Consider the following 24757-nt stretch of genomic DNA (forward strand, 5'->3'; position numbering starts at 1 on the left):
TATTAGTTAAAGCAAGATGTAACACAGTTCGTATAGTGACCGGCTTGACTACCGGACTGAACGTCTCGTCGAAGTCGACACCCTGCTCCTGAGACTTCCCATTTGCCACTAAGCGCGACTTGTGACCCTTAAAGTTGCCCTCTGCATCGTACTTATGTTTATAAAGCCACATAGATCGCACAATGTTAGTGTTAGGAGGACGAGGCACTAAATCAAAAGTCTTGTTTTTAATAAAAGCATCGTACTCAACATGCATGGACGGGTTCCAATTGGGATCATCGAGCGCTTGAAGATGGCCTTTTGGTAATGGAGATTGTGTTTGAGTAAGAAGAGAGATGATGTGTTTAGGCTTTGTGATTCCATGCTTAGAACGGGTTGACATGGAGTGCCTTGGAGCCTCTCTCACCGCTTGGGTTGGGAGAGTTGGCGCCTCTGTTTCTGTTTGTACTGCGGCCGTTGGAGTTTGGACCGCAGGAGAGGAGACCAGTATTTGGTGAAACAGAGGAGAGGGTTCGACGTCAGAAGAAAGGAAGTCATACGTTGATTCAGGTTTGCGTTTTGAATCCTTGTATGGAAAGACACTTTCGTCGAAGTTCACATTGCGTGAAATGATGATCTTTCTAGTTGATAGATCGTAGCATCTATACCCTCGATGATTAGCTGGATAGCCTAGAAAAAGACATTTTGAAGATCTAGGAGAAAGCTTTTGTAAGTGAGAGTGATTGAGGTTAGGGTAACATAAACAGCCGAAGACTCTTAAGTGAGAATATGATACCGGTTTGTTGAATAAAGCCGAGAAAGGAGTTTTGTTGGCTATAGCTTTAGAAGGCAAGATGTTTAGAGTATGGACCGCCGTGTGAAGCGCCTCTACCCAGAAAGAAGATGGTAGGTTTGCTTGAAAGAGGAGACTGCGTACTGCATTGTTGATTGTACGTATCATCCTCTCCGACTTTCCGTTTTGTTGAGAAGTGTGTGGACAGGAGAAACGGAAAGTTATCCCATTGGAAGCAAAGTATTCATGAAACTCTGTGTTGTCAAACTCTCCTCCATTGTCACATTGTAATGACTTTATAGTTCTGCCAAATTGAGTTTTCACAAAATTTGAAAAGTGCAGAAACTTAGAGAAGGTTTCATGTTTGTACCACAAGGGATAGACCCAGAGAAAGTGGGAGAAGTGATCAAGAAAGAGAACATAGTATTTGTGCCCACTTAGACTCTGGGTTGGCGATGTCCATATATCAGAATGTACGATGTCGAAAGGATTGTTGACAATCGTTTTTGAGGTGGTGAAAGGTTGTTTTGTGTGTTTTCCGAGTTGACAAGCTGAACATAAATGAGGCAAATCACGTTTATTGCAAGACAAAACAGAATGAGAAAGCAACAAATTTAAAGTTTCGTCGCTGGGATGAGCCAGACGACGGTGCCAAACATGAGAAGAAGTAGTAAGAAAAGCAAAAGGTTGCGCCATCGCATTATTAGAAGCTGGAAGAAGCGGATATAAGTCCCCTTCGCTATCACTGCGGAGAATCGTATTCCGCGTTCGAAGATCCTTCACAGAGAAACCAAAAGGATCAAATTCCACAGAACAAGAGTTATCTTTAGTAAAGCGACGAACAGAGATTAAATTTTTGATCAACGAAGGAGTAACAAGAACAGATTTCAATGCAAGAGGGCGAGTGTGTGTTTGAAAGGAAAAAGAGCCCGATGAGTTAATTGGAACCTTACCACCATTGGCAACAGTGACCATTTTTCCGATGCTAGAATTAACTACAGACTTAAGATTACCTGCCGTGTTGCTGAGGTGGGCAGTTGCGCCGGAATCCATGTACCACTGGTTATCAGTTGGGTCAATGAGTGTCATGGTATTGAACGCGGTTGCAAAGTCCATCGTAGGCACTGGCTTTTGTTCTGCATTGGCGTGTGGTCCTTGGGGGATAGATTGTTGTGGTCGCGGGCCTAGAATTCCCGATTGCGGGTAAGCATTATGCGGCATTTGAGTCCAAGGGTTGAACTGCTGCTGAGGCCACAGCGGATATGCATTCTGCCAGTAAGGCGCGTTCCAGTTCATGAATTGTTGTCGTGGCTGGTAGTTGTTTTGGCGTCCCCTGCCTCTGCCTCTGTTTCGTCCATTTCCTCTGTTTGAGAAGCTTCGTTGAGTGGTCTGTTGTGGTGGTTTCTGCTCGTTGGAAGAGACGGAAGCAGCGAGAACCTTTGGTGACGACGCCGACTCATCTTTGTGGGATAGCGCTTTCTTTCCTTTGCCAAGACGCTCCTCTTCCAAGATTAGCATGGAGCGAGCCTCGTCAAAGGTTGGAAACGGTTGACGGTGCATAATGACGTTGATGATGTTGTCGTACTTCCCATTAAGACCATTGAGCAAGTAGGTGACCAAAGTTCTTTCTGTAACGGGGGCATCGTGGTTGGCGAGCAAGTCGGCTACTGATTTGAGCTCCTGACAGTAAGCGTGAATCGAGAGATCTCCAAGTTCTTGTGTGCGAAGCTTATGATCCAGTTGGATCGCTCGAGCCTCTTTGTTGTTGCGAAAGAAGTTCTCCAAACGGATCCAGATCTCGCGTGAGGTTCCACCGGCTTTGAAGGTGCTTTTGAACAGATCCTTCGCGAGAGTGCCATATAGCCATAGCTTGACAAGCCCATCACGGTTCTTCCAAGCAACATCAGCATCATCAGCAGGAAGAAGAGTCCCGTCGAGATGTCCAGAGACGTCGAAGCTCTGGCAGTGGGTGAGAAACAGCTCCTTCCATGCGTCATAGTTACCATCATCAATGTCGAGAAGGAAGGGAATGTAGTGCTTGATGTTGGTGACGCCATAGGCGCGTTCGTGTGGAAGAACAGGAGCGGCCATTGTTTGTAGAAGAGAGAGATTTAGGAGATCGAGATTTGACAAAGAAGAAGAAGAAAAGAAAAGAGAGAAGAGAAGCGTTGCTAGGTTTAGGATATAGAACGCTCTGATACCATGTAAGAGGTTATGTTTCCCTTGAATGATTACATATATTGATCATCACATATATAGTACAAGTAGTTGAGATATTCTAGGAATCATCTCATAATATACAAGGAATAATATCTATGCTATACAAATGATAGTTATCCTCTAATAGAATCTTGAATGAATTTGAATTATGACTCATAAAAATAGTAATCTTGAGTTTAGTAATCTTGAGTTCTTGACTATTATCATGTCAAAACATTCCCAAAGTGATTGTCTTGAATTATTTAAAAAATTTGTAATTGAGAAAATTGACAATACGGCATTCTCGATTAGTTTTTTTTCTTTGCAATTTGGTTTCCTTTTTCTTTTCGTGGGTGCAAAATCAGACAGCCAGAATCATTCAACAACGCACGTGTCGATCTCTGATCATGGCGTTTATATTTTGCACGGCTTCATAGCTCTATTTCCCCTATAAAACCTAAAAGAAAATCAATTTTATTCTTTGCTGGATATCTTACTTTAAAAAGGAACGGATATAATGATTATATATATATATATATAATTTCTTAAGTATACCATGTGTCAATTAAAGCGAGGTTTCAAACTTTGAGTACAGTAGAAAATAATATTTTTTCCGTTTTATATTAATTTTCGTTATAAAATTTAAAATTTGTTTAATTTTAAATGTTATTTTATATTTTTAAAATATGTTATCAAAATTTTCAGTGTTATTCGTATTATCTTGTTACATTAATTATTAGATATATATAAATTAATATTTTAATTAAAAATTAAAATTAAAAATATTATATTTAATTATTTTGAAATATATGTGAAACATAAACAACACTGCTGTCAAAAAAAACACTATATAATATGAAAAAGACGAAATACTAAAAAAAATAAAAATATTGTAAATTAAGTAATTTAAGAAAAAAAAATTATCTTACCTATCACTTACTATTTATTTCTCTTACCTAGGGGTGTCAAAATGAGTCAAATGGATCAACCCAACCCAAAACCCAAATGGGTTTATTGTTAATGGGTCATGGGTCAACCCAATCATTAAATAGGTTGGGTTGACCCAACCATTAAATAGGTTGGGTTGACCCATGACCCATTAATTTAAATAAGTTAGATGGGTTAATGGTTGACCCATGGACCCAATATCTTTATTATAAATTATTTTTTAAGTTAAGACAAAGTTGATCAAAATGATAAAATGTTTTTTGTGGTTTAGGCGGAAAATAGCATTTTAGTGGGAAAGTGAGTTTTCTCAGTTTTGGCGGGAAAATGCGTTTTTGCGGTTTTGGCGGGAAAATGCGTTTTTGCGGTTTTAGCGGGAAAATGAGTTTTTGCGGTTTTGGCGGGAAAAAAGCGTTTTTGTGGTTTTGGCGGGAAAATGAGTTTTTGCGGTTTTGGCGGGAAAATGCGTTTTTGGCGGGAAAATGCTTTTTTGCGGTTTTGGCGGGAAAATGTGTTTTTGCGGTTTTGGCGGGAAAATGAGTTTTTGCGGTTTTGGTGGGAAAATGCGTTTTTGCGGTTTTGGCGGGAAAATGCGTTTTTGTGGTTTTGGCGGGAAAATGCGTTTTTGGCGGGAAAATGCGTTTTTGCGGTTTTGGCGGGAAAATGGGTTTTTGCGGTTTTGGAGGAAAAATGCGTTTTTGCGGTTTTGGCGGGAAAATGCGTTTTTGCGGTTTTGGCGGAAAAATGCGTTTTTGCGGGAAAATTGGTTTTTCAGTTTTGGCGGGAAATTGCGTTTTTGCGAGAAAACAAGTTTTGCAGTTTTGACGGGAAAACTTGTTTTGTAGTTTTGGCGGGAAAACACGTTTTGGCGGAAAACGCATTTTACCACCGAATAAATGATTGGACTTTATAGAAATTCATGATTTTCCAATTTTATCAAACCTTTGAATTGAGTTTACTCATGTTTTTTTTTAATTGAAAACAAAATGGGTCAGAGTTGACCCAACCCAATAAACTCATTAACTTGTTAACCCATTAACTTGTTAACCCATTAACATGTTAACCAATTAACCTTTTAACCCATTAATCCATTGGATCAAAAATAAACAGTTCATTTGGGTTAATGAATCAAATTGGGTTGGGTCAATCCATGGGTCATGACCCATTTTGACACCCCTACTCTTACCTATCAGTTTTTTTTTTATCGAAATTTCTCTTACCTATCAGTTTTGTGTGTATATATATATATATAAAAAACTAAACATAAAATAGACGTTAAAGAAGAAGAAAACTCATAGTATATCAAAACTTGGCCAAATCTCAGATAATAAAGTTGCAATAAAAGCTATAGAACTTTCTTTTTAATATAAAGGGGAAAGAAGAAGTAGGAACACAAGACACCACCACTTGTGCGCAAACTTTCGCAGTGTCCAACGATCTCAAAGTTTCTCTCTCTCCCCCTCGCCAAAAATTCTCTGCCCTTTTCTCGCTTGCTTGTGAACTCGGATTCGCATTTCACAAAGTGTTAAAAGAGTGTCAAACGCTTCACTCCGCAAAGAACGGATCCGAGAGAGTTTTTATTGCAAAACCGTTCGTAACTCTGATCTACAGATCCTCTGTCCTAATCTTACGCTGCTGTAACGGTTTCTCCTCCTTCCCCTGCCTACCTTTCTTCAATGGCAGTGAGTGATACATGAGTTTAGAAAAGCAATCGAATTTTAGCTAGCTGCGACTGCGAGTGTGTGTACTTGTAGGTTTAAGTGCAGTGGTGGAGCTACTATCGCATAAAGGTTGAGTCTTTATTCTATTTTTCTCTGAAAAGGTTTTAGATTTGAGAAAATGGTTTAATGGGTTTTGCTTATATCTTCAGACTTAATCCTCAGGAAGAGAAAGAGAGAGGGAGAGATGCTCACGTGCATAGCTTGCTCTAAGCAGCTGAACACCAACAACGGCCGATCTAAAGAAGAAGATGACAAAGTTCTTGGAACTCCCAGGTCTAAGCAGACCATCAAGTCCCTGACGTCACAGGTAGATAAAAGCCTCTTCTTTATCTATGTCACTTTCACAAACTGTTTTTTTCTTTCTTTCTAAGACAGAACCATGTTTAAGTCTTGTTCGGTGTCTGTTTGGGAGTTAGAACAAATGAAAAACTCAAATTTGTGCACACTGTTTTATTCTTTGTTATGTGAATCTTTCAGATAAAAGACATGGCAGTGAAAGCATCAGGTGCTTACAAAAGCTGCAAACCATGTTCAGGCTCTTCAAACCGTAACCGTGACTCAGACGCTGCGTCACCTTCTGGGAGGTTCCATTACGCGTACAAGAGACCAGGAATAAGCGGAAGCTCAACGCCCAAGATTCTAGGGAAAGAAATGGAGTCAAGGCTAAAAGGGCTTTTGAGTGGAGAAGGGACGCCTGAGTCCATGAGTGGTAGGACAGAGTCCACAGTGTTCATGGAGGAGGAAGAAGAAGATGAGGTCAAAGAATGGGTTGCTCAGGTGGAGCCTGGTGTCCTCATCACGTTTGTTTCATTGCCTGAGGGAGGGAACGATCTCAAACGGATCCGGTTCAGGTAATGGACTTTAATCCATTATGTTTTTGATTTGATTTTAGAGATAGAGAATGTGTGTTTTTCTTAGGGACAAGCTTATGAGAAGTACAGTGGGTATTAAAGATTAGATCTATGTGTGTTTTGACACATCTTTACTTGAATCAATTTGAAGTGGTCCCCAGAAAAACTGTACATCCTTTTAACGAGAAAGTGTTTTTTGAGATGTGGATTCAGATCTTAAATGGATTCAAGCATTTAGTGAAACTTGTAGGATCTAACTAACTTTCTTCATGTCCAAAATCAAAGAAGGAACACTTTAAGCTCTACATTGATGATTAGAACATATCTTGAATTAATGTTCACTTGGTTGGTATAGTGTCTATAGTCACTAAGACAGCTCTTCATGTGCTGATCTATTTGCTTACAGCCGTGAGATGTTTGATAAATGGCAAGCTCAAAAATGGTGGGGGGAGAATTTTGAGAAGGTCATGGAGTTATACAATGTGCAGCAACTTAATCAGCAGAGCGTTCCGGTTCCGACCGCTCCTAGATCCAAAGATGAGGTTTACACTCTTTAATGTCTAAACATCCATTCATTAAAACATGTCTTTAATTATTAAATTTGGTGTAACAGAGCTCTAGCAAGAACAGTCCTGCAACTCCACCATTACAAAAAGAATGTTCTCGAGGAAAAGGCTCACTGGCTCACCAACCAACCACACAAACACAAAGTCGGCACCACCGTGATTCATCTGGTCTTGCAACGACGCCGAAACTCTCTAGCATAAGTGGGACCAAGACCGAGACATCATCGGTTGATATGTCCGCAAGAAGTAGTGGTTCATCAAGGGAAGAAGAAGAAGAAGAGGATGATCAATCAGAGGAGGTTTCTGTGAGTAATGCAAGTGACATGGAATCAGAATGGGTGGAACAAGACGAAGACGGTGTTTACATCACAATCAGAGCTTTACCAGATGGGACTCGTGAGCTTAGACGTGTTCGCTTCAGGTAAAAAAACAAAAGTTCATTACCCTTTTTGAATAAGCAAAAGCACTTGACAGCATTTGCTTCTCTTGTTTGTTGTTGTAGCCGAGAGAGGTTTGGAGAAACGAATGCAAGATTGTGGTGGGAAGAGAACAGAGCTCGGATACAACAGCAGTACTTGTGATGATGCTCTCTACAAGAAGAATCTGACACAACAAAAACCAAAACATTTTTTTTTTCATATGTTTTACTTGTAGAAAATCAATACATTTGATGGGATTACAACTTTTGATTTGAGATAATGATTAATGCATCTGCAACTGTAAGCTCACTCACTTCACCACAACATATGAATCGGAAAATTTACTATGATTTTATTTAAACTTGTCTACAATCTCGTTTAAAACATGATTTTTTAATTTTTTTTAATTAAAGAACTCCACTGAAATATTCTAATATCACTATTTTTTAAAAAAAAATTCACAATTTTTAAAAAATATTTAAAATAAATAGTTCAGTTACATTTCATGCCAAAAAGTTCATTTATATTGAATTCTAAAGGGATTAAAATGTGGTTAAATAACAAGGAATTTTCATTAAAAAAAAGGTAGAAAAACAAACAAACAAGGAATTTTCATTTAAAAATCAAATGAATTATCTTTTAGTTAAAAAAAACGAATTATCTTTTATTTAAAAATAAGTTCAGTTACATTTGATGCCAAAAAGTTTAATTATAATTGAATTTTAACGGAATTAAAATTTATGGTTGAACAACCAGGAAGTTCCATTTAAAAACAAATCAAATGAATTATCTATCTACAAGGGTAAATTAGTCATTTTCAATCTATCCAGTATCTGACTTTCTCTACTCTCTTGACACGTGGCAAAGACTTCTTCTCCTCGTGTTTCTCCTCCTCTATTCGAAACCCTAGAGCGCTGCGGTTTCTGAAATTAGGGTTTAAGAGTCGAATCACTTAGCAACGATCTCACTCACGCGGATCGCAATTCGTTTTGATAGATACTCATATCGATCATTTCCCTTTGATCGGTGATGGTGTCCGAGTCCAGAACCGGCGGTAATCGGGCGACGGGGCCCGACGACGATGAGGAAGAGAGGAAGGTGATTGAATCGATTAAAGAAATCGTGGGCAATCACTCCGACGCCGATATCTACACCGCCTTGAAAGAATCTGACATGAACGCCGACGAGGCTGTTCAGAAGCTGATTCATCAAGGTCTCTCTTTTTTTACTCGTTATATAGAATGATGTTAGATTTGGTTATATAAAGTTTTGATTTTTGGTCTTGATTACTGAAAGTATTCGTTTTCTTTGTGGTATTTGTAAAATAATGTTTTATTATTTGTGTGACGAGTTTGTTGGATAGTTGTGTTGCTTCGCTAAAGCCTTTCTTTTGTTTCAGATCCATTCCACGAGGTGAAGAGAAGAAAAGACAGGAAGAAAGAGGTAAATTTCACAAACAATGGGACTAGGTTGTTGCTTCAATACTGCTTGTGTTTAGTGGACATTACAACCATCCTTATTATGAATTTTCTTCTTTATGTGTGCCTTCTACTTGGTGGTCGAAAGATTTTTCAACTTTTCTATCAATAAGATCCTTCTTTTATGGTTTTGGGTTCAATTTGGAGGTCCTCTTCTATGTGAGAAAGGGTGTTGCGAACCTTTTGTGACTCTGTCCTGTATGATTATATAACGGATTGTCCTTTGGCTTCAGGATGCAGTATTGGTTGAGCCTGCCAACGTAAAGAAACCTCTTGAAAGTGTTACCAGTGAAGTGAAAATTCGTACCCAGCCTGAACATAATGTTCGGAGAGGAGGATACAGTAGGAATGCCTTTCCTAGGAACGCTGCTCCGCAAGATGCGTTTCCTAGGAAACCTCTTGAAAGTGTTACCAGTGAAGTGAGAGTTCGCACACAGCCTGAACATAATGTTCGAAGAGGAGGCTACAGTAGGAATGTCTTCTCTAGGAACGCTGCTCCGCGAAATGCATTTTCGAGAAATCCTGCTACTGGTAAATAAACGTGATGATTACATACTTGCCCGTTTTTTTCGTTATGCATGTGGCACAATCCGTTAGACTTGGTTGAATAGCAAAAAAAGTTATGATGGTCATGTAAAAATTAGATGAAACTGGGTTGAAGTGCATCTCTTGAATTCTACTGGTTTTTAAATCTTTGTGATTGGAATGAGGGATGAGGCCTCCAAGTTTCATGTAATGTTTTTACCATATTCATCTACACATGATGTTTTGTATGTCTGAATTTGCAAGTTTCATGTTAGTGCAGGATCCAAGAGAGAGTTCCGCGTTGTTAGAGACAACAGGTCTAATCCAAATGCTAATGAAGAGTTGAAGCATTCTACCGCTCAGTCTCCTGCATCAAATATCAGCAAAGTAGTGACCACTGAGAACAAAAAAGGGTATGTTTCATTAATTGTACGGTATCCTCGCATCCTGCTTTTCTTATTCTAGCATGTTCTATCACTGACTTGGCTTGTTTTATTTTTTTATACATGTTTAATAGCATGATACTCGTTAACGATTGTTTTAGTGTTATACTATAAGGGAGTTGTGTCGCTGTAGCTGTAGTTTGCAAAAAAAAATAAGTTAAGTAAAACAATAAGAGGCATACATTGGTTTTGTAACCTTGGGAAACAGAAAGCCTACCGAGGACTTGTTATCTTATAATTTCGAGAGAAAGCTATGCTTTGAGTAGATGAGAAAAATTAAGATTGTCGCTCTTTTTTCATTGTTTTCCAGGTCAACAGGTGGTTTAGGTAATCATCACTCTTCTGGGGCTCAAGGTTTTGCCGAAGATTGTAAAGCAGCAGCAGATGTCAGGCCCAGAGATTCTGAAATTGCTCCATTACACCATCCTACCAGAAAAGGAGAACTCTCTGATGGAAAGGAGACATCCCGTGGTGTTACTTTGCCATCAACCGATTCAGTTTCGTCTTCCACAGATCCAGTTCATGTACCGTCTCCTGTTTCTAGATCATCACCTGTGGGCGCTATTAAACGTGAAGTCAGAGGTGGAGGCTTTGGTGGAAAAACTTCTGAAGCTATTGGTAAAGATCCATCTGCTGGTGCTTTGTCAAAAATTGGGACTCCAAATGCATATCGATCATCTTCCCCAAATTCAAAGAAGGATCAAGTCAGCCAAACTACTCCACGAGAGTCTGTTTTGCCCAGCGGTTTGGAAAAGAATAGGCCACTTTTGAACAGGCAGCGTGGGAACAGAGGAGGCCAATATGCTAGAACACAGCAAGTTGGTGGCCATACAAAAGGTAATGTGCAAGTATTAATGAATGAGTGTATGTAGTGCCATTTTGACTTGGTACCTTACTTTGGTTATGACTACTGATATTCTTTATCAACCTGATGCAGGGATCTTACAGAACATGGAATGGAAGCCTAAATCGATTCAAAAACCTGTTGAACATAACCCTGGAGTAATTGGAACACCAACAAAGTCTCAGGCTTGTCGTCCTGCTGATAATATTACAAACCTGGAATCAGAGGCTGTGAAGTTGCAAGATAAGCTTTCACATGTTCATATCAGTGAAACACAGAATGTCATCATCGCAGATCATATTCGCCTCCCAGAGACTGACCGATGTCAGCTTACTTTCGGTAGCTTTGTTCAAGAGTTTAGTTCTTCAATGAATTCAGAACCTGCTGCTTTCCAGGAATCATGCTCTTCAGAAGAACTTAGAGACTCTGATCGCAGGTAAGTTCTAAAAGTTGGTTTTGTTACATCACGAGTAAAGTTTAAAATCACTTGTATCATTCCTCAAGTAACTCGGTTGATACTGTTTGCAGCTCGCCAGTTACTGCTCCAGAGACTTTAGCAGATGGTCCGGGGGTTAAGCCTATCGATATTCTTAATGATCATCTCAGAATCTCTGAATCTGATTCACGTGTATCGGTTCCATCCGAGCAACTGTTGCCGGAAGAGAAGGAGGCTCATAGATCTGACAATTTGGATGAGTACTCGGAAATGCTAAAAAATTCTGACACTCTCGTCCCTTTCCAGCAGGCATATGGTAATCACGGTAGTTATGACTTCCCGTATTTTAGTCAGACAATAGACGAAAACTCACGAGGACAAGGCTTACCATCTCAGCAGGAGGTAATTTTCTGCTTCTGCTGTATTTAGCCTTCTCTTTCATTTCATTGGCCAAGAAAAACTAACTGGGTATCCTTTTGCTAAATGCAGCAAGCATCAGGTACTCACATGGTGAACAATGCCCCTCCATCTACGATTCCCATGTTGCAGCAACAACAACAGCAACAACAGGGGTCAATGCAACAGATGTACCCGCAAGTTCATGTTTCGCATTTTCCCAGTCTCATGCCTTACCGTCAGTTCGTCTCCCCAGTCTATGTTCCACAGATGCCCATGCCAGGCTACTCAGGTAACCCAGCAGCATATGCACACCCTTCAAGTGGCAATAGCTATGTGCTGATGCCTGGAGGTGGTTCACATCCCGGTTCAAATGGTGCTAAGTATGGCATCCAGCAATTCAAGCCAGTACCAGGTGGTCCTACGGGTTTTGGGACTTACAACAGTCCTAACGGGTATCAGATTAATCCTCCGAATGTAGTTGGAAACGGCATGGGACTTGAAGATCCATCTCGCATGAAATACAAAGATGGGAATATTTACGTTCCAAACCCTCAGGTAATGGTGGTTATGTTCCCTCTTCAACATGTTTTTTTCTTCCCGTTATACTTTATTTCTGATTTGCGTTTTCTTTATGGGGACACAACAGGCTGAGACTTCTGAGATTTGGATGCAGAACCCAAGAGATCTTTCAAACCTTCAGTCTCCTCCATATTACAACGTAGCTGGACAAACGCCTCATGGTGCTTACTTACCATCCCATACGCCACATCCATCCTTCAACGCCCCTGCAGCAGCAACACAGTCATCTCAAATGCAGTTCCAGGGTCTCTTCCACCCGCCACAGCCTGGTACTATGGCGAATCTGCACCACATGGGGCCTGGGCTTGGTGGTAATGTCGGAGTCGGGGTTGTGCCCTCTCCTCCTTCTCAACTTGGTCATCCGAGTTGGGCAGCAAACTTCTGAAAGAAAAGTCTAACCTTCCTCTACTTGTCTAATGGATCATAATAGCTGAAAGCAAATACTCTGTTTTTTCCTTGTGAAACAGCCAAACTCTGTTTTATTTTTTTTTAGTCAAATGAATGCATAAAGTGTTCCCAGCTCTCAACAGTTATCTAGTAAATGCTCTATCCCTGCTTCTCAAACTTGTACTGTTGCTATAGTTTCTCTCAAAGTAAAACAGGTAGAGAACCCTACAAAGCATGTGATACTGTTTAATTGTGGAACCATGCGACTTAAACGTTGTTGCTCGCTGAGTGTTTCCCATTGTGTAAGTATTAAAAGAGCATTGAGAGATTTGTCTAGTTGTTGAATACTCTTCTCTGAGTTATGTAGCTTCTCTCTAGTTTTCTTCATATTCCTTAATAAATTCTTGATAGATAATCATTAGTTGTTGAGCTTGGCCTAATGGCACCTCAAGCCTCTATAATATAAAACAAATAAGTACTTGTTGAAGCTAAGCCTAAGCCTATAGGTTTTGATTAGCTCATTGATTACTTTTGTTTTTTAGGTGTCATCGCACATTATATCATCATAACAACAGAATCTAATTGATTGTTTTGTTGACATATTTAGAGAACTAAATACTAGTTTGAGGAGGTGGGTCTAAATCAAGGGGCCAACTTCGTTGCTTAGGGCCTAATTTGTAGGTACTTTGCTTGCTCTGATATAATAGGCCAAAGCTTTATTATCTCCTAAGTCCTACCTTGCTGAGAAATGATTACTCTCTATTAAATCCTTAAACTCAATTATTTGGAGGTAAATAAGACTATTTTGTTTCATTTTGACTAGTCTCTGGTTAATTAAACGTTGTCTTCAGTCTTCACTGTTGAGTCCACTCAATATTAATAGTAGTTACCACACAAAAGTAACAGAAAAATAGTTGAGGATAGTATTTCACAAATATTAATGTAATTTAGGATTAATGTTATCTAATAAGTCAAAAGGGCCCTGATTGATTTGAGGATATAAAAGCATGACTCTAATAGCAACTCCATCCTAAAAGGAGTTTTTAAACTATGACATGGGACATTTCATGTTTCTTTTAAGAATAACTCAATATTTATACTAATATTTCCTTTTAATTGTTTCTGAGAATTTCTCACTCATTTTAGCCAGGGATGGAGATATTTCAACTCCAACCACTTTAGTTAAGTTAAAGGCTTGTTAGTTGAGAAAGGGGTAATTAAAAGTTTGTTTGTTGAAACAGAAGAAAAAGATGAATTTCTCCTAACAAATCATCTTAAGTTAGTTTTGTTGAGACGTAACTGTAATGTTAGAAATTGTTTTTTCCTACAGTAAAAGTTTTGAAATGTTGTTGTGATTGTCAACAAAAAAGGACGTGTCAAATCACAGACAATAGTGGAGTGATTTATAGACAAGCATACAGCAACACTGTATGTGGCAAGTATATCTTGCTCGATTGATTGGTCTGTTTTGAGCAAAATATGAATATCAAACGTATCTATTGAAGTGCTGGACCGTGTGTGCTCTCTAGCTATTTTGATTTAATAGGAATCTGCTTTTTTGGTATTGCATTGCACCAACTCAAAATTATGATGTGATCGGAATCTTTTGTCTTTCTTTTGTCTATCATATCCACACATGCGTGGAATCCCTGCTACTGTTGTTTATTTTATGAATTTACTTTTAATTAGTTTTCTCCCGTTCATTGTATAGCTTATGGATTTCGTTTTAAGAAAATAAAAATATTATATCACATAAAACAAAAGGATAATAAGTTTAAAATACATCAAGGTGTGTGTTTCGCTAAAGGGAAATTTACGATTTACACTTAAATATCCCTTATATATTAAAAGAGAAGTATTACAACATATTTTTGTAACTACATATCATCACCACAATCATTCTTAGAATCCTTAGAAAAATATGTTGGTCTATATAAATATATAATAAACTTTTTATTAAACTAATCATAAATTAATCATAAATGTTCTTCATTATTTTCTTAAATAAAAATCACGGAATTACCTAATGTGGCTAAAGTATATATATGACAATTAATGATTTTGAATAATAAAAATTTGATAAAAATTACTATATTCTCTATCATTTTTTTTAAATTTTAACTTATTAAAATAAATTAAACAACCACATTAACTATGTAATAAAAATTTAGATTTTTTCGTATATTTTATATTTTGAATTTTTAAAAACGAATATAAATGACTTAAGTTGCTAAAAATCTCACATATAAATTTTTGTGATCCATGGTTTAAAATTTATGTTATAACAAGATACAAATGATTACAAAATTACATAAGTAGGAAGTCTCATTTAATAAATATTATATATATATATATGTATATTAATAGTTTTTAAAAATAAATTATATACCATATAAAATACATAAGTATTTTAATTTCGAATTTGCTTTGAATTTTTTTATAAACATTTTGAAAATAATTATTATTTCATAATATGTAAAAAATATATAATACTTGAAAATAATTTATATATAACATTCATTCCGCGCAAGACGCGGATCTTAACCTAGTATATTATTATTAACAAAGTTCAACACCCAAAAAACTAGACAAGTTCACCCAAAAAAGAGAGAGATAGTAGTATAAGTAATAAGTAATAACTAACGAACCGCATGCTTATGTATTATTGGCATCATTTTTATATTTGTATTTGAATATGATTTTTCTCTTATAAACCACACTAAAAATAATCTATAAGATAATTAAAAAAGACTTTGCGGCTTAAAAGTCACTAATATTCATATTATATCATCAAAATTAGGTGCTTTCTGTTAGATAACACTACAAGAAAACACAAGATTAACGATGAAAATTAACGAGGAAAACTGGTACTCGTAAATTTACGTTGACTTTACGAGAATCTTACAAGGAAATTTACAATCAACGTTAGTTCGTCGTAAAATAACGAGGAAACGATTTCCTCGTAAAAACCACGCAAGGTAACTTCGTTTTTACGAGGAAAAACTGTTTCCTCGTAAGCTCGACGTAAAAGTAGCATCTTCTTTACGAGGAAATAGTTTACGTTTACTTAACGAAGAATTTTCGAGTCCACCCACTTTGTAATTGTAACACGTTTTTTGTTTCGGCTACCTTACTAAATTCCACATAATCATGAGTAATGAAAATGATGATGTTTCTGGTAATGACGAAAATGTCGATGTATCTGACTGATATATTTGTGTTTTAATATGACTGATTTTCAGACTTAATCCATGTGATTTGATGGATTTAATCATGAAAATCTATTTATATAATTTAATTTTATGTAATGGGGTTTGAATTAGAAAGAAGAGATTGAGATTATTAGTTAAGGAATTGTGGTTTTAGAATTTGGGGTTTAGAATGGATAGAAGAGATTGAGGTTAAAGGGAGGATGGGGTTGGGGTTTGGGGTTTCGGATTTTAGGGATTTAAACGTAAACATAGTTATTTCCTCGTAAATTAACGAGGAACTTACGACGATTCTTAAAAATAAAGAACGCGGCACTCGTTAATTCCACGTAAGCAGAAATCGTCGTAAAGACCTCATAATAAAAAAACGCTGGCCTCGTTCATTCCTCGTAAAAATAAAAGCGGACCTCGCTAATTCCTCGTAAATTAACGACGATGTAACGAGGAAACGAAACGGGAATAAATTGGTTTGCCGTGATCAAAGTTACACCTCGTGGACAAATCATCAGTGGAGAAGAACCACCATTGCAAGAAGAACAGATAGATGAAGTTGAGGTACCTGAACAACAAATTGATGACATCCTTCTCATTGATCCGCATAATCATGAGTACGAAGATATTACCGACGATGCCACGGACGAAGCTGTTGAAGACGAGTTTAATGAAAATGATGATGTTTCTAGTAATGACTAGAATGTCGATGTATCTGATTGATGTATTTGTGTTTTAATATGATTGATTTTCAGATTTAATGCATGTGATTTGATGGATTTAATCATGGAAATCTATTTATATAATTTAATTTTTGTAATGGGGTTTGAATTAGAAAGAAGAGATTGAGATTATTAGTTAAGGAATTGTGGTTTCAGAATTTGGGGTTTGGAATGGATAGAAGAGATTGAGGTTAAAGGGAGGATGGGGTTGGGGTTTGGAATATATGAAGTAGAAGATAAGGAAGATAAGGAAGAAGGGGTTTGGGGTTTCGGATTTTAGGGATTTAAACATAAACGTAGTTATTTCCTCGTAAATTAACGAGGAACTTACGACGATTCTTAAAAATAAAGAACGTGGCACTCGTTAATTCCACGTAAGCAGAAATCGTCGTAAAGACCTCGTAATAAAAAAACGCGGGCCTCGTTCATTCCTCGTAAAAATAAAAGCGGGCCTCGCTAATTCCTCGTAAATTAACGACGATGTTACGAGGAAACGAAACACGGGCCTCGCGAGTTCCTCGTAAATAAAAACACGGGCCTCACGAGTTCCTCGTAACTTTACGAGGAATTTACGACATTTCATAATTTCCTATATATACACGCGAGTTCTCACTTCCCATTTCGTCTCAACTTCCTCTCCCTTTTGTAGCTATGGTACGCTCTCTATTTCCTCTCTAATTTGATTAGTTTAGGTAGATTAGGTGGTTAGTGTAGGAAATTTAGATAGTTTTACGGATTTTATGTTAATTAGTGTTGATTAGGTGGTTAATGTAGAGAACTTAGTTAGATTTATAGAATTTGTTAATTATTGTTGATGTTAATTTTAGGCGAATCATCATCCGTCACACATGCCGACGCGGATGTAGAGAGGAGGAGTGAGGAATTCTACCGGGGATGAACGACCCTTAGTTTTTTTTTTTTTTCGTTGGTTGTATTATAAATTCAAAAATTATTTATGTATAAATTATTTTCGTATTTAATATTCTTTTTAAATTAGATTTTTATTAAATAATTAAATACATTGTTTTTTTTAATCTTGAAAATATAAACTCAAAGTAAATTCGTAGCTAAATTACGACAACCTTACGTGGAAATTTTACGAGGAATTAACGAGTAAAATATTTACGTCAACACTACGAGGAAAGATTAACGAGTATTTGACGTGGAAAATTTACGTGTTATTTACGAGGAAATGTTTTCAAGGTATTTACGAGGAAATGTAGCGTCCTCCTTACGTGGAAGGGTTACGTGGTTTTTACGACGAATACTTTGCTTCGTCTTTACGAGGAAATGTTTTCTCGTTAGTTTACGACGAATTAGCGAGGAAATATGCGTTACGACGAACAAATAACGACGAAACGTGTTTTCTCGCTAGTTCCTCGTAAAACTGATTTTACGACGAACTTACTACGAATTTCGCCGTCGTTAATGTTGTGTTTTCTTGTAGTGTAACCGTATAGGTAATGAGCTTTACATATCACATGTGGGAGACTAATTGAACACATCACATTTTAATATTAATTATTTCCTTTAAAAGTATTTAATGGCAAAGCCTAAAATGTTTGTTGTATTTATAACCACTTTTTATCAATCGACACTTTTTTTTTTTGGCATCAATCAATCGACTACTGGCGCCGATTATTTATAAAACTACTGTTATAAGGTGTAGAAAACTGGTTGATATAGTACGGCACCTCTTTAAACTATTCAATGAATAAGCTGATTGATATTTATTTGAATCAGACTTTTTTTTTTTTAGATTTTCGCTTATTTCCTATTTGTCTCATTTCAAACGGAATTTTTTTATGAATTTTCATATGGAAGCAGAAATGAAATAATGGAACGAGAAAAAAAAAAAAAAATAGCCCACATGCATGCACTATAAATTACAAGAGAGTTTGCTTACAGTCAATGATTCAAAGTTAAAATCATGCTGTAAAAATAAAGGAGCGTATTGGGAAAACTGGAAAAGCGACAAGTTACAGATTTCACATAAATAAATGTAAGAGGCATCGTGATATAGTTAATTTAAACATTTATATCGACAAAATTCCAGCTCAGTAATGTTAAGTTGTTGTTGTTAAAAATAAATCCTATAGAAAGAAAAGTTAATATGATCATTGAGATTATAACCGTGTTGGGTCACTGCTTACTTGTACATGGTAATTGAAAGTGATGTTTACAGTAGTTCTTCATAATTAAAAAATCTTATCTACTTGCTAATAAAGCCTGATTTTGTTAATCAGGTAGACGATCTTGTCTTAATCCCGCTGTCTATGTCTAATCATTTCCATTATACTGTTGTCTTCCTGCTGTTTTTCCCTGCTTCTTAGAAATTTCTTTGTAAGAATACTATTATAATTGAGCTCACATGTTCTTATATCGTATAAGAATATAGTTAGCCACCCTAAATATCGCAATATAACACAAAGTAATATCTTCTAGAAGTTAGTTTTTATTCCTTCTTTTTTTGAAACATGTTAGTTTTTATTCATATGATGTTTTTAGGGGTAAACTCTTATAACATCTTTAAACATAGCTGTTCAACAAAAATTTTAGAGTTTTATAAGAGAGTGATATAATATCAATACGCTATAACCTCTCATTTCAGAAGTCAGACATTGTTTTTAATTCCATTTTCGAACATACAATAGACTAAACTGAGTTTTTGAAATCGGTTGTATAGCTAAACTGTAAATTAAATGGCTAGCTAGGGTGTTTCCAATTATCAAAATCCCACTATTCCATAATTTCTTATACTGACTACACAGTCAATTGCCTACTAAATATGGGCTACCAAATCATGGTTGGTAGTGAGAAAGGCTGTTTGGATGTAATTAGGAATAGATGATAAGAGTCTCTTTAGCCGCATTACTTGACTGTTCCTTCATACACCAAAAGCCCTTTCTTCTAACCATTTTCAAACATAACATTGTTTCGTATTTTTGTTTCTGATTTCTAAAGCTAAAGCCTATAGTTCTCGAGGGTTTTCCTAAATCTGCATCGCTTTCTTTTTCTTCTCTCTTATTTTTTCCCCAATGTTTGACTAATTTCTCTCGAAATCATTATCTGTATAAGCCATTGTCATATATACTAGTTGTAGCATCCCTGTGTCGATTTTTTTTCTTCTTATTAGGAGATCTCCTAATACCTAATACTTTTGGTTCTTCAATGTTTGACCAGTTCAGTAAACATATAGTATTTTCTTTTTATTGTGTGTTTTGGTGTATTCAAATATTGAGTTTTGTTGTAGAATTTTGTTTCTAATTTTGTTTGAAACTCTGTTCAGGGCAATTCTAATGAAAACACATGATCCACTACCGCTTCGTTATGACTTATATCTCGCCGTAAATCATTGCAAATCCACTAGAATTTGAGAATATAAGTGATGATCTCAAAATATTCTTGTGTGACTTTTAGTCCCACTTGTATTGCCACCTTAAACCTAGATGCATGTTCTTTATATAACAAAGAGTAATATGATAAGCTTGATTTTCAAGGGTGTCTCCTTCTTTACTTCCGACACGAGCTTACGTACAAACGCACCGAGTTAATCTTTGTTCATCATATCACTTACGTACTCTTTAAAACAACCAAATTAACCACGATGGGTTTTGTTTTAATTTTAAACTCAAGATCGTCTGTCAAAACTTCTTCTCTGGTTAGACGTATCTCTCTCTCTACCCTTTTAGGGTTTCTCAAAGGACAATTGTCAATAATAGCACATTTTAAAGTTTATGTCTCAAAAATAGCACTAGAAGGAGAAAGTCACAAAAATGACATTCATTAAAGGGTAAAATATCTATAATACCCTTGGTTTAAAATTAAATAAACAAACAAAAATAAATAAAAATAAAAATAAATAAAAAAAATAAAAATAAAAAAAATAAATTTTTTTTTATAGTTTCAGATTATATGTTTTCAGATTCGAAATTTTTATAATTTTTCTTTAAAAAAAAAATTTCAAATCTTTTTTTATTTTTTTTCAGATTTTATTTTTATAATTTAAAAATACTTTTTGAAACTGTTTTTAAAATTTTTATTTTTTATTTTATTATTTATTATTTATAAAATTTTAAACCCTAATTCCAAAACCCCACCCCTTAACTCTAAACCCTAAGGTTTGGATTAATTAACCCTAGGGGTATAAGTGTACATTAACTCTTTAATGAAACCTATTTTTGTGACTTTGAGCCTTGAGTGCTACTTTGGGAACAAAAACTTGGTTTAGTGTTATTCTAGTCTTTTTCTCTTTCTCAAACCTTTTAGTATACTAGAGTGTCTTCGTGAGCTCTAGAAAGAATCAGAAACTACAGACTACAGTGTTTTTGTTTTGTTTTTTCCTTCAGACGCACAACAAAATATTCCTCAAATCGTTATCCGGAATAAATATTTATAAGAAAAATGTGTTTGAATATTATAGAACGATAGTACTATTTAATTAGACGTTCTAAATTTAAAAAAATAAGAAAAAGAGTGTAATGGACCCAAGTATCAATATTGGGTTTGCTGTAGCCTGTAATAAATCACATATTTTTGTTATAGTACTCACAAAATACAAAGAAAATTATTAAAATGAAATACAAATGAGACTTATGATGAGGGAAGGAACAACTTTAATCTTTTACTTTATAAGTAGGGAACACACAAGTGATTTTTCGGGTCGTGTCATGTGAATAAAGGCTAAGTTGCTCTGTAACCCAGCAGTGATATCCCATAATTCTTTTTGATTCAAGACAAATTCTTAAACCTAACCATTTTGATTCATCACTAACGAACGAAACATACATATTTTAGATTTCTGAAGATTTATAATACTGCAATCATGGACCATTATAATAAAGAAAAAATGGCAATTGAAACAGTTCTTTTTGTTTTAAGGCTTCGAATGTTTACAACCGTCCCGCCCCGCACCGCAGTTAACAATTTCAAAATTCTCTACATATATCATATATTTATACGTTTTTATAACTGTTAAAACCGCACTACAGTTGAATCGCTTCTCCCGTACCGCTCAAACCGCAGTCACCATTCGGAGCCTAAGATTTTAGATACCGTCTCTAATAAGGACTATTGTTCGTAGTCGATGTGTTATATCACTTACGTTCCAGTCCGACTGCATGTTGTTAAGAAAATAGATTAGAAAAGTATAGCCTCTAGATTGAGGCAGAAATTAAGAGTTTCACTAATTTCATTTGGATAGCTAATGATAAATTAAGAGTTTTATGATTTCAGGTTTCAGAAATGTTATTTCGTTATATTTATTTATATAATACTTTCTCCAAAATTTTAAGGCTTTCTTTTTCTTTTTCTCCAAAATTTTAAGGCTTTCATATTTTTGAAATTGATTACAATATATACTAAGCACTTGTTAAAATTTTAACTAGAAACACCTGATAGATAGATTTTAACTAATCAGGTTCTGAAAACTGATCCAGTATATACCATGAAGCTCATTTTAACCATTATGTTAATGACTTACTGTTAATATGGCATAGTATTTAAAATTTATTTAAAATATAGGTAAATAAACAGATGATTGGTGTTTGTGGGGGCAGAGACATAGTCACATAAGCTGTCGTCGAGAAAGACACGTGGCAATGATTACCAGTTGTCAGACTCCTCCTCCTCTTTTAAACACACTCTCCTCCTCTCTCTCTCACAAACTCACTTCCCCTCACCAAAAGCTTTTCTTCTTCAGACATGGAGACTTGGGAGAAGCCATCTTCTAGAGGTCACCACCGTAACCCTTCCTTCTCCTCCACTCTCCTCGACCATATCTACCGCTCCATCGACGACAACTCCCCTCCCTTAGAACCCACAAGGAAGAAGAAACCTCTCCATGAGGATCTCGACACTTCTCCAGACAAACTAGTCTTTCACCGCCGCTCAATAGCTGCTGACTTCGAAAGATCCAGGCGAACCACCACCACCGCCGCCGCCGCAGACTCTGTTTTCCTCAGATATTCCAACTCCACCTCCTCTGACTCAAGCGGACTCTCCTCCTCCGAGTCAGACTCCTTCTACGGACGTTCCAAATCTTCTGCATCTCCTCCGCAACCTAAACCAATCCGTACCTCCGCCGTGAGCTCCGGCGAGAGAACCAACACTAAACAAGAACTCGGTGGCTTCTTGAGAACCAAGTCAAAAGCGTTGAAGATCTACACCGACTTGAAAAAAGCGAAACAACCAATCTCTCCAGGCGGACGGCTCGCTACGTTCCTCAACTCGCTCTTCACCAACGCATCCACTAACCCTAAGAAGCCCAAGAAAAACAGCACTTCCATCTCTGTCTTGTCGGAGTCACAGTCATCCTCCACCACGTGCTCCTCAGCGTCGTCTTTCTCTAGGTCTTGCCTAAGCAAAACTCCCTCGTCTAGTGGAAAATCTAAAAGGTCCGTACGGTTCTGTCCGGTGAATGTGATCCTCGACGAGGACTCCTCCGTTTACATCCCTTGCGGTAATAACAACAACGACACCAAACGTTATCGCCAAGTTATGGAGGAGGAGAATCGTCGCGTTATCGAAGCGGCCAAGGATCTTATCAGAACGTACCAAAAGAACAAGGATCTTTTGGCCGTGACAACGTGCCATGACGTTGAAGATGATGATGATGCGGCGAGTTGTGCTAGCTCGGATCTGTTCGAGTTGGAGAATCTTTCGGCGATTGGGATCGAGCGGTATCAAGAAGAGTTACCAGTGTATGAGACCACTCGTTTAGATAATACTAATCGAGCCGTTGCTACAAGTTTAACTGTATAATAATAATGTTTTAGTTAAGTGGTTGGGGGTGATTAGTGTATTTTTTTTCTTATATTGTTCTTTCTTAAATTCTCTTATGTTAGTAACTTTTGTGTAACAATATATATGTTAAATCATGGTATATTTTTGGGTCATAACTATGCAGCTTAATTAGCTACTCTAATTACTGCGAGGTTTAATCTAATCTTTGATCTCTGACAAAGAAAAATAGAGGGAACCAAGTTTTTCTATTACATTCTCTGTCACCAACTAGAACAGCAAAGAGTCGTTGCCTTTTCTTTGTTTCTCAACCTTTTCTTTAAGAATGCTTAAAATTCCATAAGAAGATATTTGAGTAAAAAACATATAATTAATTAAAAGTTAAAGATTTGATTTGATGCTACTAATAATGATCAATAAGATGAGCGAACAAAGTGGAAGAGACGTTGGTCTCAAATGTCATTGACAATAGTATCCAACATTTGATTCTTTTCTTGAGTACTTTTTTTTTTCTGTTTGAATTTGATAGGATTGGCTTGTCTTTCTCTAAGCATGGCTTAAGATTATAATGGTGGTTTACTACTCTCGAATGTTTAGTACTTACACACTAGCTTTCTTTCCACTTTACCATATCGTCGATGATTAAACAACATTATGATGAACGTGGTATATATTCTCTTTCATATATCGATCATACACGTTACTGTTTATCGATGGAAAATGAATGGTCAGAACGTAGTTGAATAACCTACGTGCAAATATATATTCTCGAATAGTAAAAGTTCCAGTTCAAAACACTATGTACTATTGTAAAATAATGAAATCATGTATTATTAATAATTGTACATACGTGTGTCAGATTGACAACTTTCGATTTGATTGCGTTGATAGAACGAGAAAGAATCTACACATCTAACGTTATAGGTCATATTAATATATTCACATTTCGGAAATTTATTTGCATTACATGAAGAAATGACTAGAGTCCACAAACAAAGCAAAGCATGACAAAAATTTAAATTTAGTACAAAATAACAACTAACAAGATTGGACCAGCGAATCATATCATTATGATAAGCTATTAAAGCTAACACAAACATGCTATTTAGCTTATATTTTGTAATTAGTTAAGCATAAAAACAATTAGATTATTGCCTAGACAAAACTCAAAAGAAGGCTATAGTGGCTATGTAGTCAAAAGTGGCGTAGCCAAGGAAAAAAAATCAGATACAAAGGCAAGATCACATACATTAGTACGGACCCATTTTCCCACTTTCATTTTCTTTTCGTTTGTTTAGTAACTTTAATAAAACGGTTGTGTTTATTATTAATAGCTTGCAAATCCCGCATGATCGAGAATCAATCCTTCAATAGCTTCAACAAGAAAAAAGAGTTTCAAAAACAAATATTACAGGACACGAAAATTGAGATTTGTTTTGATTTATACGAGTCACTTAACAAATATACCTACGTGTAGGAAAGTTTTTTTCAGTCGCATTATAGAGAATCAAATACATTAATTGACATTGA

The 24757-nt window shown here is 36.3% G+C and overlaps 3 protein-coding genes across 5 annotated transcripts; all 3 read left to right on the top strand.

The window, feature by feature from the left end:
* The first annotated feature begins 5226 nt into the window (after positions 1 to 5226).
* Positions 5227 to 7782, top strand: LOC106348643 (protein Brevis radix-like 2). Of its 2 annotated transcripts, none has more exons than XM_013788422.3 (6): positions 5227 to 5706; positions 5800 to 5944; positions 6115 to 6488; positions 6895 to 7030; positions 7102 to 7475; positions 7557 to 7782. In XM_013788422.3, the coding sequence occupies exons 2-6, from the start codon at positions 5822 to 5824 to the stop codon at positions 7633 to 7635; spliced, it is 1086 nt and encodes a 361-aa protein (XP_013643876.2). In that variant the 5' UTR covers positions 5227 to 5706; positions 5800 to 5821; the 3' UTR covers positions 7636 to 7782. The 2 variants fall into 2 exon arrangements, with proteins under 2 accessions (XP_013643876.2, XP_013643868.2); XM_013788414.3 differs by having other exon boundaries at positions 5229 to 5706; positions 5787 to 5944.
* A 571-nt stretch (positions 7783 to 8353) lies between these two features.
* On the top strand, positions 8354 to 12735 carry LOC106348655. Of its 2 annotated transcripts, none has more exons than XM_013788443.3 (9): positions 8354 to 8686; positions 8873 to 8916; positions 9185 to 9482; positions 9757 to 9889; positions 10230 to 10756; positions 10857 to 11199; positions 11292 to 11601; positions 11689 to 12153; positions 12272 to 12735. In XM_013788443.3, the coding sequence occupies exons 1-9, from the start codon at positions 8503 to 8505 to the stop codon at positions 12560 to 12562; spliced, it is 2595 nt and encodes an 864-aa protein (XP_013643897.2). In that variant the 5' UTR covers positions 8354 to 8502; the 3' UTR covers positions 12563 to 12735. The 2 variants fall into 2 exon arrangements, with proteins under 2 accessions (XP_013643897.2, XP_013643888.2); XM_013788434.3 differs by having other exon boundaries at positions 8357 to 8686; positions 12245 to 12735.
* A 9374-nt stretch (positions 12736 to 22109) lies between these two features.
* Positions 22110 to 23382, top strand: LOC106380524 (protein BIG GRAIN 1-like A). Its single transcript, XM_013820294.3, has one exon. It carries the CDS (start codon positions 22190 to 22192, stop codon positions 23246 to 23248), a length of 1059 nt encoding a protein of 352 aa, XP_013675748.2. The 5' UTR covers positions 22110 to 22189; the 3' UTR covers positions 23249 to 23382.
* Positions 23383 to 24757: the final 1375 nt, after the last annotated feature.

The sequence above is a fragment of the Brassica napus genome, chromosome A1 (assembly GCF_020379485.1).
Source record: "Brassica napus cultivar Da-Ae chromosome A1, Da-Ae, whole genome shotgun sequence".
NCBI lineage: Eukaryota > Viridiplantae > Streptophyta > Magnoliopsida > Brassicales > Brassicaceae > Brassica > Brassica napus.

Bases quoted from the DNA above. Each gene is read 5' to 3' on its own strand.
- LOC106348643 (XM_013788422.3), top strand. From the start codon at position 5,822: ATGCTCACGTGCATAGCTTGCTCTAAGCAGCTGAACACCAACAACGGC. The intron at 5,945-6,114 runs GTAGATAAAAGC...TGAATCTTTCAG, and splicing joins TCAAGTCCCTGACGTCACAG to ATAAAAGACATGGCAGTGAA. The intron at 6,489-6,894 runs GTAATGGACTTT...ATTTGCTTACAG, and splicing joins CTCAAACGGATCCGGTTCAG to CCGTGAGATGTTTGATAAAT.
- LOC106348655 (XM_013788434.3), top strand. From the start codon at position 8,503: ATGGTGTCCGAGTCCAGAACCGGCGGTAATCGGGCGACGGGGCCCGAC. The intron at 8,687-8,872 runs GTCTCTCTTTTT...CTTTTGTTTCAG, and splicing joins TCAGAAGCTGATTCATCAAG to ATCCATTCCACGAGGTGAAG. The intron at 8,917-9,184 runs GTAAATTTCACA...CTTTGGCTTCAG, and splicing joins GAAAAGACAGGAAGAAAGAG to GATGCAGTATTGGTTGAGCC.
- LOC106380524 (XM_013820294.3), top strand. From the start codon at position 22,190: ATGGAGACTTGGGAGAAGCCATCTTCTAGAGGTCACCACCGTAACCCT.